At 35.1% G+C, this 14,113-nt stretch overlaps 1 protein-coding gene across 4 annotated transcripts in view; it reads left to right on the top strand.

The window, feature by feature from the left end:
• LOC150107404 (inositol polyphosphate-4-phosphatase type I A) overlaps positions 1-14,113 on the top strand; it is a 484,038-nt gene that overhangs the window by 163,604 nt on the left and 306,321 nt on the right. For all 4 annotated transcript variants that reach the window (XM_090391868.1, XM_090391866.1, XM_090391867.1 and 1 more), the window contains exon 8: positions 10,543-10,656. In XM_090391868.1, the coding sequence (XP_090247994.1) occupies positions 10,543-10,656 (114 nt within the window). The remainder of the gene's footprint in view (positions 1-10,542; positions 10,657-14,113) is intronic.

Raw genomic sequence — 14,113 nt, 5'->3', positions numbered from 1 at the left:
ATCTTAAATATCCTGGTGTGTACAAAATATGGTGTGATTGTGATATTCCTTATTTTGGCCAGACAGACAAATCTATTGAATTATGTATGGAGGAATGCATGAGGGACATTGCTTACAAGAGACAACGAGCCAGTGCCTTATCAAGCCACATCCTTTTCTCGGCTGATCCTAATGATGAAAACCCAAGTCATACAGTCCACTGGGACAGATCTCCCAACATCTTTCGTTGGCATGATGAATTGGAAAGAAAAATCGTAGAATCTAGGGAAATCATCCTCAACCCTGAACATCTAAATAATAACTTGAACTACACCCTCCCAGATAGTCATTCAGCAGTAATCATGTACTGCCGTTCACATGATGCTGCAAGCACGCACTCTCCCAATAATGCAACAAACGAAAGAACAGCTTTAAACACACTCCAACGTTTTCATGCTAATTATGTATAGAAACTCTCTATGTTGTTCATAGTTTTTTTAGCCTTCAGTGTTTAGTGTTTTTCCTTTTATAATGTCACCTGATGAAGGCTGTTATAAAACCGAAACTAGTTGTGTTTTACTATTAACCCCCCCCCTTTTTTTTTTTTTACCTAACTCTTGGTTTAAGTCATTCAACTCTATTTTACAATATATTTCAACCAATTGGTGTGGAAAATAGTTTCCAATACAAGCTGAAAATTGCTTAGAGTCCTAATGTATGCTAGAAACTAAGTAGGCTGAATATGTGCCATCCAAATTCTTGGAATTTTTATGCCACCATTATTGTTGAGATTAGGGTGGTTAATCAGAATTTCACAGGCTTCTTTAAATTTTCTTTCATACCAGGTTTTGAGAGCATGATCTGAGAGACCTGCTTCACCAAAATTGTTATATTTAATGTGTTTTGTGTTCTTTTTTATGTATAGGGATTGTACATCCAGTTTCACCAATATAAGGTAAGTTACAGGTGCAGTAGATCCAATAAACTCCAGGATGTGCCAGTGGGAGGAGAGGATCCTTAGAGGAGTTGAATATGTTTTTTAATTTTATTATAGGTGGTTTAAAAGTGGCATTAAGATTATAATGGTGTAGGATTCTATTGAATTTTTTTGATAACCCTTTAATGTATGGGATGGCTATGGTTTTACTGTAATCTATATTTTTTTTTTTGGATCAAGTTTTATGAAGAACTTTATTAATAGTATTTTTATTATAGCCATTATTTATAAATGTGTTGCTAATAATTTTTAATTCTTGTTTAAGAGCTTGTTAATTAGAGCAAATTGTTATAGCTCTGTTTTTAAGGGTGTTAATGACTCCAAATTTTTGCGATGGGTGGTGATATGACTTAGCATGTATATATTGGCCAGTATATGTCAGTTTGCAGTAAACTTTCATCTTTTACTTTTATCCTTGCACTTTCTCTACAGTCTACACACTCCATACACTCCATTTCTCTTCTTCATTTAGCTAACTTTGTAGAACTCAAATGATACAAACTTTAAAATAATCAAAACCAAAACCTTGAACACTTGAGGTGAGGGCATCCTGGTTAACTTCAATACTACCTGTCTTATTTCCTATAAGAAAATCTCAGTTCATTTACTGCTAATGCTCAAATCTCCATATTTATCTCCATTGAAGGTCATTATCTGAGCTGACTTACACTTCTAACGTTTCCTGACACAAGCACATTACACATCCACAGCCTTCCTAAATCCAAAATCCATTTGACCTTAGAATAGTGTTCACATATTCAAGATGACGCACACTAAAAAATCTTCCTAAAAATTCTTCATACTGTTTACAGAAAACAGAGTCTGCTTAATAGATGTATTTCTCTCTCATTAAAACACACTCACAGTCTCAGTGAAGTTGTTTCTTAGAGGTATTTTTCTTTCTGACCTATGCCTTTTGCACAAGTGTTTTCATGGGCTATTCCACTGAATTAGCTACCAATATTCCTTCATTTTTCTTTTAAGCTTGTTAAAACATAAGCAGTTACTGGACAACAGCCATACTCTGCTTCAAACTTTCCAAACTTTGTTGCTGTCGTCATGTTTTCATTATATCTACGTCTGGCCCTTGGAACAATCTTTCTCTCTCTCTCTCACAGACATGTACACTGTTTTCCTCAAGAACTAACCTCCAACTGTTTGATTTCTTTCTACCTATTGTGCATATATAGCTTTTGGCAAACTCATGTGCTGTAGGTTTTGCTTCCTGTGTATAGGTGTTAATATTATTATTATTATTATTATGGGCGACTGCAAGGAGTCCTTAGACTCATCAAGGGAGGCCCTAAACATGTCCGTCACAACTAATCGACATTCACACAGTATCTATCATACTTTGCCTTGAACTCATTCACTGTCATAGCACCCACAACAGACTCTGGCAGCTTATTCCACTCATTCATCACTCTAAAAGTAAAAAACCCAGCTCTAACATCCTTACTAATCACACTCTTGCCCAGCTTCCATGGATATCTCCTAGTCCTCCCACCACTAGTCCTGTTCTCAAAAATATCCTCTGAATTAATCCTATAGAACCCTTCAGCAATTTGAATGTCTCAATCATATCTCCCCTTTTCCGCCTATCAACCAATTTCTGCAACCTACAAATCTTCAACCTGTTTTCTGAAGGTTCATTCCATAGACCTGCGATCATCTTGGTCACTCACCTCTGGATCCTCTCAACCTCCTCACCATCAAGAAGAAACCTAGGTTACCAGATCTGGGCACAGTAGTCTAGATGGGGTCTTATCAAGGCTCAATACAGAGGAACAATAACTTGCTTATCTCTGCTCATCAAAGTATTCTTCAGCATCCAAGTGATTTGATGAGTGATTTAGCCACTTTTGCAATGTGCCCCCTAAACTTCAACTCCCTATCCACCAATGCTCCCAAATCCCTGGCCTAATCAATCTCCTGGAGTACAGTTCCACCAATGCGATATACTGCTGCTAATCTTTTCACCCCAAAATGCATAACATTACATTTTGCCACATTAAATTGACATCCATTCTCCTTAGCACAGATCTCCAATCTATCCAAATCATCCTGCAAAATTTTGACATCTTCTGCATTCACTATTGCCCTACCCAATTTTGCATCATCAGCGAACAAATGAGCCATTCCTCTCAGTTCCTTCGCTATATTGTTAATGAACAAATTAAACAGCAATGGTCCAAGAACAGAACCCTGTGGCACACCACTAGTCACAAGCCATCTTTTGGACTCTACTCTTGAGTAAACTGCTCTCTATTATCTCTCCATCAACCACTTATATGTAAACAAAAAAAATTGTTTTGGCTACACAAGTATTTAATGGGATTGGGTGAATTAGTTTCTGTATGTGATAATGGCAACCTAATAAAAAAGTTGAACAGTTCTAGTTAGTTGTTGAAGATTTTAATTTCTTCTTAATTCAGATTGCAAGACTTTGATTAATAGTTTTCTTACTTTTCATTGCTGTATAATTCAGCACTGTAATGGTTGCATTCAGCACTGAATGCATTTTAAGGAAATGCGATCAACCCTTGCAATGCTTTTGATTATCAGGCCGGTATTGAAATGCATCTTATTTGTATTTTTTTTTTCTCATGATCTTCTCTTTGCATTTTTGTTTATTTCATATAAGAACTTTTATATATGAGTTTTAACCTTTTATAACTCATATGTTGAGCAATATTGAACAGAAATACTTCTTTACAGTAATAATCTAACCAAAATGGGAATAGAGTGACTGATGCAGAGGACATAGTAGAATTGTTCAATGAACACTTTATTGGAGTATTTCATCCTAGAGGAGTCAGTTTTAATGCTGGAGGGATAGGGCAGGTTCGAGGTTTAGAGGTACAGGAGGAGAGTGTGTTTCAGATACTGAGTACTCTGGATGTTAGTAAAGCTTTGGCACTGGATTGTATTTCACCACGAGTTTTGAGAGAATGTGCTAGAGAACTGACAGTGCTTTTAACCTGGCTTTTCAGTGAAAGTCTGGCTGCTGGAAAGGTGCCCAGGGAATGGAAGGAAGGTAAGATAGTGCCATTGCATAAGGGTGGTAACAGACTGGAAGTGTCTAATTATAGGCCAGTTTGTGTATCATCAGTAGTTGTTAAGATCTTGGAGAAAGTAGTGAGGGACCGTATACAGCATTGGGCAGATGAGGGTAATGTTATTTGTGAGAGTCAACATGGATTTGTGAAAGGGTGCTCTTGTTTTAGCAATATGCTAGCCTTTTATAATAAAGTTACAAGAACATTAGATGAGGGAAAGGCATATACTACAATTTTCTTAGACTTAACGAAGGCATTTGAGAGAGTGCCACATGATAAGCTGATATTTAAGTTGCAGCACATGGATCTGGATGTCAGATTGGTCAATTGGATTCAGGATTGGCTGTCTGATAGGTATCGGAGAGTTGTGTATGGTGGAGCAGTTTCAAGGAGGCAGAGAGTTACAAGTGGGGGGTCCCACAGGGCTCAGTACTAGGACCTATATTATTTAACCTTTATATCCATGACATTGCTAGTGGATTGCAAGGGGATATTCAGTTGTTTGCAGATGATGCAAAGCTGGGAAGGATTATTAGTAATAGTGCAGATGTGGTAGCCCTGCAAAAGGATTTAAATAAGGTCTTGAGGTTTGGGAAACATCAATGGGGTGCTGCATACGCTATGGGAGGAGTTATACTGGAGGAAGTAGGGGAGACAAGAGATCTGGGGGTTGATGATTGATAGAAACCTGAAATTTAGGGGACATATTGCAAAGGTGGTGAAGGTAACACAGAGGATTGCTGCAATTATGAGAAGGACACTGACCTGCAGAGATAAAAGGGTTATCATTCCATTGTATAAGTCTCTGATCAGACTACACTTAGGCTATTGTTCTCAGATTTGGTCCGCAGGATTTGAAGGGAATACATTAACTGTGGAAAGGGTACAAAGACGGATGACAAAGATGGTTTCAGGACTGTACAATTTTGGTTATGAGGATCGACTACTGCAGAGTTTGGTGGATAGAAGAATGAGAAGTGATATGATTGAGACTTTTAAACTGTTGAGAGGTGGTTACACGGTTGACACTGGGGAGTTCTTTCGCTTGGTTGAACAGAGTGAAATTTTTTTAAATAGTAATAAGTATGATAAAAATTATGATGATAATTTCTTCATCACAAGTAATATTTTCATCATATTTTGTTTATTTATTATATACGTATTTTTTAATGCATTCTGCGTGGACAAATAGGAAGGTTCTTTTCAATTGGTAATTTTATCACCAAATAAATAGCATATTATTTTTTGGTATAATTTTAATTATGACTGAATTCGTTATATAATTTTATTTTATTTATTTTTTTAAATTTTAATGAGTACTTATAAGCAGTTTGATATTTACAAATTTTATCTATAAATTTCAGCTTTGATCACTAATATATGTAGGTAATAGATTCATTTTAGTGCTTTCATTGGAAGAAGTGAAACACCCCAGTTATACAGTAATGTAGATATTTGGCAATGTAATATATATATAGTACATATGCCTAAGATATTCAGGAAATTGTTATGTAACTCATATTTTAGACAATGAACAAAAAATAGGCATTGCTTTTATGATAATGGAGCTGCCTGTGTTCTAACCTAAGACTAAAATAAATCATTAAAATTTTTATATATATTAAAAAGACATACATGATATGTAATTTTTGAAGGTGCTGGTTTGAGGATGAAAAACAAATATGTGAGCATTGAAATATATATACAATGAAAAAAGGAATTTATAATTTCAAAATTATTTTTATTTTTTAACATAATCCCTCTTAAGACTAATACATTTATTCCAGCGATGCTCCAGCACCATTATCCCATCCCTGTAATGGTTCTTGGTAAGGCAAAATACCCCTCTACAGCTGCAATCACCTATTGATTCGAAGAAAAACACTGACCAGTGAGGAAGAGTTTTAGTTTTGGGAAGAGATAGAAGTCAGAGGGAGCCAAATCTGGGGAATAGGGTGGATGTTCCAACAATTTATAGTACAGATTTTTCCTTAATTTTACCATTGCCAAAACACCTTTGTAGGCAGGTGTATTGTCCTAATTTGAGATGATTTTTTTCTTCTGCAAACCAGGTCTTTTCTCACGAATTTTTTCTTCTAGTCTGGTTAAAAGATCGGAATAATATTCCCCAGTTATTGTTTTACCCTTTTCAAGATAATTAATAAACAAAATATCTTTAGCATCCCAAAACACTGATGCCATGACCTTTACTGCTGATGGAACCGACTTTGTCTTCTTTAGCGTTGAACAACCGGCTTCTTTCCACTGTTTTGGCTGCTCTTTGGATTCTGGTGTATAATGGTGAATCCAAGTCTCATCCATAGCAATAAATCAATGCGCAAAATCAGTTTTATTCTTGTTAAAACGCTCCAAACATTATTCAGAGATTTTCATGTGAGCGCGTTTTTGATCTGCTGTGAGCAAGCATGGCACCCATCTTGTGCAAAGCTTTTTCATTTGCAATTCTTCATGCAAAATATATCCTACACATTCTTTTGAAATGCCTATAGTCTCAGCAATTTCACACACTTTGACTCGCCAGTCATCTAATACCATACTGTGCACTTGATCAATGATTTCTAGTGTTGTTACACTTTTTGGATGTACTTCACGTGGATCATCTTCAAGGTTGGTACGGCCACATTTAAACTTGGCAGCCCATTTCTCAATTGTCGAAAATGAAGGAGAAGAGGCCCATAAACTTTTATGAACTTCGAATGAATTTCTTTTCGCGTTAAACCTTTTTTTACAAAGAATTTTATAACCACATGATACTCAATTTTATGCATTTCAAGGGATACAGACAACACTTTGGCTTCAGACAGCTGTATAAAAAAACTACTTGATAGAATGACTTGCAATTTCATATGGATGCTTATGACAGATGTACCAACTTAGAAAAAAAAATGTTGCCATCTATGGTCAAGGCCAAGAACTTTTCAGACCACCTTTGTGCATATATATATTAATTGAAATGAAAAATGAATAGAATCACTAACAGAATATAATGAATCAAATAGACTGCGGATTTTAAAGTTAAGAATTCAAAAGTAAGAACTAAAAAATTAAAGAAGAAAAAGGAAACCAAGGAACTTGCAGTTTTTTAATTCTTAACTTTAAAATCCACAATTTATTTGATTCATTATCTTCAGTTATTGGTTCTATCAATGTTTCGTTTCAGTTAATGGGCGCTATGTGTACATATATTTCTGTGTTCACATATTTGTTCTTGATCTATTTGATTCATTATCTTCTTTTTAATCGGTTCTCTTCTTGATTCATTTCAGTTATTATATATATCTTTCTCTACATTCACATACCTTATTGTTATCAACATCTGACCTCCATGGAGTCAGAGACTCATTTTGGGAGGTATACACTATTGCATACAATGCTCATCCAATCATGCCTTAAACTGATTCAGTGTGTCTACATTCACAACACACTTAGGCAATGCATTCAACTCACCAACCACTCTCCATGCAAAGAACCTTTTCTTCACTCCTCTGCTCACATCCTCCTTATACAGTTTCATCAATGGCTTCTTGTTCTACCCCCCCCCCCCATTCTTTGAAAAATCTCTTCCATATCAACCTGATAACAGCCGCTGACTTCCTTATATGTTTCAATCATATCCCCCTTCCCTCTTCCTCCTATTCACTAGGCTTTGCAACTTACATTCTCTCAATCTGTCCTCATACTCCACATTGCAAAGATCACTGACCACCTTTTGTGAATCTTCTCTGGACCCTTTCCGACATATCCTTGTCACCATGAAAACCTGGCGACCAAATCTGTGCATAATAATCCATGTAAAGCATGATTGAGGACTTATACAATGGCATAATAACCTCTTTACTTCTGCATGTCAGGTCCTCTGCATCATTGCCATTATCCGATGTGACGTCTTCGGAACTTGTGCACTGTGGTCCTGAATTTCAGGTCCTTGTCCACCACTACTCACAGATTGTTATTTTTTATTTGGGGGTTCCTTTTTGTATTTTCTTGTTATTTATCTATTAATTATCTCGTCCTTGTGTTAATCAATTTACTTTAATTCTGACTTAGACTGACTACTCTGAAAATCCTATCTTAACACAAGCTATGGTGCTAGACTCAGAAGGCTATCTATCTACTTGGCTGAATACTAAGAGTAACCACGTGTATTGAACTCTCGGACAAAGGGACTATCTCCTTGTTGTGTAATTCCTGTCTGGAGTTGTTTCCCCATCAGATACTGGCAAATTTATTTGTTCTGCTGCACCAGCCAGTATCCTTAGGTTAGGAGGAATCCTTAACCAGGGAACTTCTCTCAGAAATTATACAGAGGTGATTATCCTTACGCTTATCCTTCAGCACTTAATTATCTAATCTAATTATATTCAATGATGCTTGCAATCATGGCTTATATATTCAAATATACTCCGCATTAGATTCCGAATTTTATGAGTGATGAGTTGAATTCAGGAACAGGCTGTTTTCAGGTTAAAACATAAAGAACATTTTATTAAGATCACTAAATTGTACATAGTTACATTCATTCTCACTATCCGATTAAAGTCATACCCATGTGAGGAGCTATTATTGACATTTAGAACTTAATTGGAAATCAAACATAAGCTCCCTTTAAGACTCCACTGATTTGACTGTACATAATACATTTATCAAAATTCTAATCTTCCCAATTTATCCTATCAAGCTATGTTAAAAGTTACAAATCATGATTATCACACTCTACCTAATTCACAATCTGAGACAAAGTTACCAATAGAGCTAATCATTTGCAGTTAACACTAATCACCTAAAGTTTCTTACTAGAATGTCCGTTCACACTTAATACTTAACTGCGATTCACACTTAATTCACCTTTAACATAAAGGTGAATAAAACATTACATTACCAAGATAGTCCACATTCTGCATACAGTGCCAGGTTCTCCTTCCTTGAAACTGGGTCTGCAACATCGTAGAATTACCTTTACGCACGTAGTCATACATGGTGTTTGTCTCGTCTGCCCCTTCAGCATGGCTAGTAATCGGTCCACGCTAGTCTGGTTCTGTTGTGGGTTTTTCCTATTCCACATCACTGTCTCAGCGGTCACGTATATGGGAACTACACTGCCGATATTGAACATCTACGGGTTATCACGAGGCGAGATAGAACCGCTCATCTGAGAAGAGCAGATCCAAAACCAAACGGTCAAGACACAAGCAAGGGTGAAAAAAAAAAAACGATTAAAAAGCCTCCTGCAAGGGGGGCAAACCCTTTTTATTTCGCACCTTTAGTGCCCTCTTTTCTCTTACGAATCTTTGCCCGACACTCATCTTCCTTTCTCACTAGTCCATCCAGTTCACCGCATCTCCTTAGGTTTGCGAATTCGAGTGTGAGTTACTTTCCGATAATTTACACTGCCACAAGCGTAATGCTCGCCCAAGCACCTTGAACCTTAGATTACATATGTTTCACATAGAACATATTATGGTCGTTACAACTTACTAAAACATAATTCTTCACACAGAATAATTGACATATCTGATTCATGCTTTGTATCTTTACATAAATTATTCATTCTATATATCCTTTAAATCAAATATCTCTTAATTGTTTTCTAATTCTTGTTGAATCCTGAATAAACCAATTTAAAATTTTCCATTCAAGATTCAACACAGATCTCTCATCTCCTCTACTTCTTTAAAGTTTCCCCGCCAAGTATATACTTTGTATCCCATCGTTGCTTACCAAATCTCAAAGCCTTACACTTTGCAACATTGAACTGATAGTCCCACTTACCTGCCCATTCATGCAATCTATTCAAGTCCTTCTGTAAGGCTATAACATCTGCTTAACTCTGTATTGCTCTCCCCAAATTTTTCATCATCTACAAACAGCTGCAGATCACTAGTTAAACCCATCCCAATGTCATTAACATACAAATTGAACAACAATGGTCCCAGAATTGACTCCTGCGGTACACCATTAGTAACCTTCCACTTTCAGGATACTTTGCCTCCATATGCAACTTTCTGATACCTATCCTGCAGCCATTCACCGATCCAACTCTGAAATCTTTTCCAATTCCATCTGTTTCAGTTTATTTTAACAGCTTGTCATGTGGCAGTCTATCAAAGGCTTTTGCAAAATTTTAGTTTACCACTGTATATGCATCTCCCCTGTCCAAGGTATTTACTTTTTATACTCAGTATTTTCCCAAATTATATATTTTTGAGTCACCCAAGTCCAGCACCAAATACCATGTCATCCCTTTAATACATATAAACTTTTAATTAGAACTTAATTTTAGTCTTTGTTTCCATTACCATAAAAGCTTGCCATTTTTCTGTATATAATATAGTACATTTATTTGGAATCATATGTATAGATAGTTATGATATCTTTAAACTAATTATGCTTTAGAATGAACAAACAGTGACATATTAGAATAGTTTTAAAATGGTTGTGAGCTGTGTTGAAATTGTACTTATTATGGACATTTATATTTAATAACAGAGATCAAGCAATCCATGTTTTTTAACAACGGTCACGTTTGTTAAAAGTGATGTTTCTGAAGTTACAAGATTAAAAATATCTGTTCATGATGTTCGAGAAAGAGTCACATGCACTGTAAGTATAACAGTTATTATTGTAAGTACAAGTGTATTTACACTTTATTTGTGTGTGTGTACACATCATTATTCTTTTTTTTTTTTTTTGTCTGTATATTATTTCATGAGTAATGTAAACTGTTGTAATAGAAACAGTTAATTTTTACTTACTCATATAATAAAACTAACTACACAGAAAATATTTCTAATTTAACAGAATTACTGTATAAAATTACAATGTAATTAATATGATTGTTATCAGTTTAAAGGCCTTGCAGCTATGAAGCTTTGTTTTCGAAAGCAGTAAATAGAATAATGTTATTTTCTTCAAAATAACAGTTACAATTGAAGGATAAATTACAATTTGGTTCATCTTATAGTTGAAATGATGTATAACAATTAATTATAATTTTTGGTGAATGTATATAGATTATGTTATGTGTTAAGTTTAGAGGCCCTATGCAAGGAATGTTGTTGCCAGCTGGTTTGTATTGTAATTTCTGAATTATTATGATTATTTCAAGGAGTCCAAACATTTGTTTCTCAGTCAGTAATGATGATTGATGATCCTTCTAGGATAGTGTTTCTCAACCTGTGGTCCGTGACGATAGGACAGCTGGTCCGCAGGCAGACTTAAATTAATTAAATAAATATATATTTTTTAGTTATCCAAACAAATTAAAATTGAATAAGTAAAAATTATTGAAATCAAATGGAGACTTAAAAAACAACAAGAAATAGTGTCAGAATGTTTAAAGGCAGAAGCAATAAAACTATATTGTTGTTCACTTCACCCCTCTTTTATTACTCGTCATTCTGACATTACAAAATTTGTAGTGGCAGAATGGCGAATAATAAGAGGGGTGAAGTGAACAACAATATAATTTTATTGCTTCCGCCTTCCGTTGCTGTTTTGTCAGATTTGAAAGTGAACATGTGTTATCCACATTTCAACTAATTGCTTGTTGTTTATTGATTTTTATTACTGAAGGTTTTCCTACTTCAACCAAGGTTCAGTATACCTTCAAAAGTGCTAAATGATACTTGGACATAGTGTGCACGAGTTAACCCCAGTATTTATATATTTTTCGGAAACATTTTTATATATAATTTTCCATTATATATATAACAATATAAATATATTGTTATATATATAATGGAAAAGTGGCTTAGAACTAGGACTTTGAAAAGAAGAGCAAATGAAACAGGTGATGCTAATCCTAATTCTGATACACGTGTTGTAACAGCAAGTAAATCTGATACTGTTAAAGTAGAAGAAACAAGCAGTTCAAAGAAAAAATACAGTAGGAAATATAACAGTTCATATTTGGAATTTGGATTTACTTGGTGTGGAGATGAAAATGAACAGAAACCTCATTGTGTTCTGTCCTGTGAAGTGTTGTCAAACGAGTGCATGAAACCTGTGCAACTCCGACATTTAGAAACTAAACATTGTGATGTGAAAAATAAGCAAATTTAAAAAAAAAAGCCAATTTCAGCGACGCTTAGCGACATTAACACTTTCATTGCCAAGCTGAAAATTGGAATTTCGTGTGGTGGCCAAATTTTTTTTATTTTTTATTTAGTTAGCGATGTCTACGCAATAACGCGTGATCGGCCGTTTGGTGAGAACTCGCATTGCGCGATTGGCAATGAACATGTTAACCCATGGGAAAGATGATATATATATATATATCAGGAAGGACCTCACATAACAGGATGTCTTAAACTCAAAGTAGGAATGCAATACTTAATTAAAAGCACACAGGTGTATGAAGTTCCATGCCGAGCAGTAGAATTTAATCTATTTCTGCTATGTGATCTACTCTGCTTAGTTAATACAAAAACAACAACAACAAAAAAATCATACATCTGCAATCACGACTATAGGCAATCTGGCCTTGCAGACCATGTTTTGGATACAACCCACAGGATCTCCTGGAGAAAAACCACAATGCTCCACCATAGTAAATTCAGAAAAGAAAGACTAATTTTAGAATCTGAGGTGGCACTCAGAAATCATACGAATTTAAATAAATACGGTTGCATAAAACTTCCCAAAATTTGGGAAACATTAATTATCAGAGATCCCACGTTACATCCTAGGCCACCTACAAACACTCATAGAGGGCGCACCACCTAGATAGGACCTTAGAATTAACTACGTGTTTCACTTAGTATTGTATTTGAGAGTATTGTTACAAAAGTTATTTATAATCCCTGAAGATTGGAATCATTAAAATTAGTTTTAATCCTTTCTCAGTCAGTGCTGAAATATTCCATTAAACCTCCAACATGATGAACTAAGGTTTCATTATAACTTTTAAAACTTGTTGTCTTATGATGGCAGTTAAAAATACTACAACTGCTCAGAGTAAAGTTATGTAAACTCATGAATGATGTTAAAAAAGCTTCTCACAGAATTATATGTATGGTTTATATATATAATTTGAAGATTGTGTGCAGGAGCTAAAGATGACTATCATGATCCTGTGTAATGCAAGCAGGATTCATTGGAGTGAATATAAGGACTATAAGCAAAACAGAAGATTGTAGATTATATGGAGCAAAAACATACTGTGCCTTTGGAGATCATAGAGAATAATAATTAATATAGGGCTAATAGGAAGAATACTGGGATTGTATTACTTCATCCATATTCGATTGACATGAGTGTTGGAAATAAGGAGCATGAGTTTATGGCCATGATAGGTTCACTCTGCTTAAAGATCATTGGTATTCCATCTGTTCCTAACATCCTGATAGTAACATATTGATGGTTATGGCGTATTTCAGGATGATAGGAGTTAAAAATAGAATGGACAGTTTTTACTTATGATGAAGAAATGAGCTGCTAGGGAGGAAAATAGTGTTTGGTGGCTGAGTCCAAATGTTGGTCCTCACCAGGCAGAAATCCTTTGAATACTATATTAGCTCTTGTTTTAAAGAATATTATTAGAATGCTGTCTTGTTAGCTAAATGGATAGCGTTTCCAAACTCCAATCTGGCTCCAAGTTGAATCACCCTGTAGATATGGATGTTTACAAACATCTATGCTTACAGTGAGATTTGGCAAATGTTATTAAGTTGTAGATGAATATCATCACCCTATATGAGATCACTATCTGGCTTTGTGGAGGTCTGAAGCAGGTTGAAATAAAGTTCACATTTATCCTCTAGAGCAGCGTTTCCCAATTGCAGCTCTCTTGGGGACCGTTAGTTTTGTTGAGGGGGCTGTGAAATAATGAAAACAAATTTAAAATGTTTTAAGACTAAGTGTGGCATGTCAAATGTGTATGTAAGATGCTAAAAATGTAATATTTGCATTTGATTTTTGCAATATTCGCTGTATATGTTTTGTATTGAATATAAATATTATAATATGTCTGTAATATGCTTTTTTTTTTTTTTTGTGGGGGCCCATGAAATATTTTAATTTTTCCAAGGGAGTCTTTACATCCATAAGTTGGGAAGCA

This window comes from Typopeltis vanoorti, chromosome 4, assembly GCF_054136105.1.
Source record: "Typopeltis vanoorti isolate ZY-2024b chromosome 4, IOZ_Tvanoo_1.0, whole genome shotgun sequence".
Lineage (NCBI taxonomy): Eukaryota > Metazoa > Arthropoda > Arachnida > Uropygi > Thelyphonidae > Typopeltis > Typopeltis vanoorti.
Note: the sequence above shows the minus strand (reverse complement) of the source record. Positions and strands in the feature narration are given on the sequence as shown.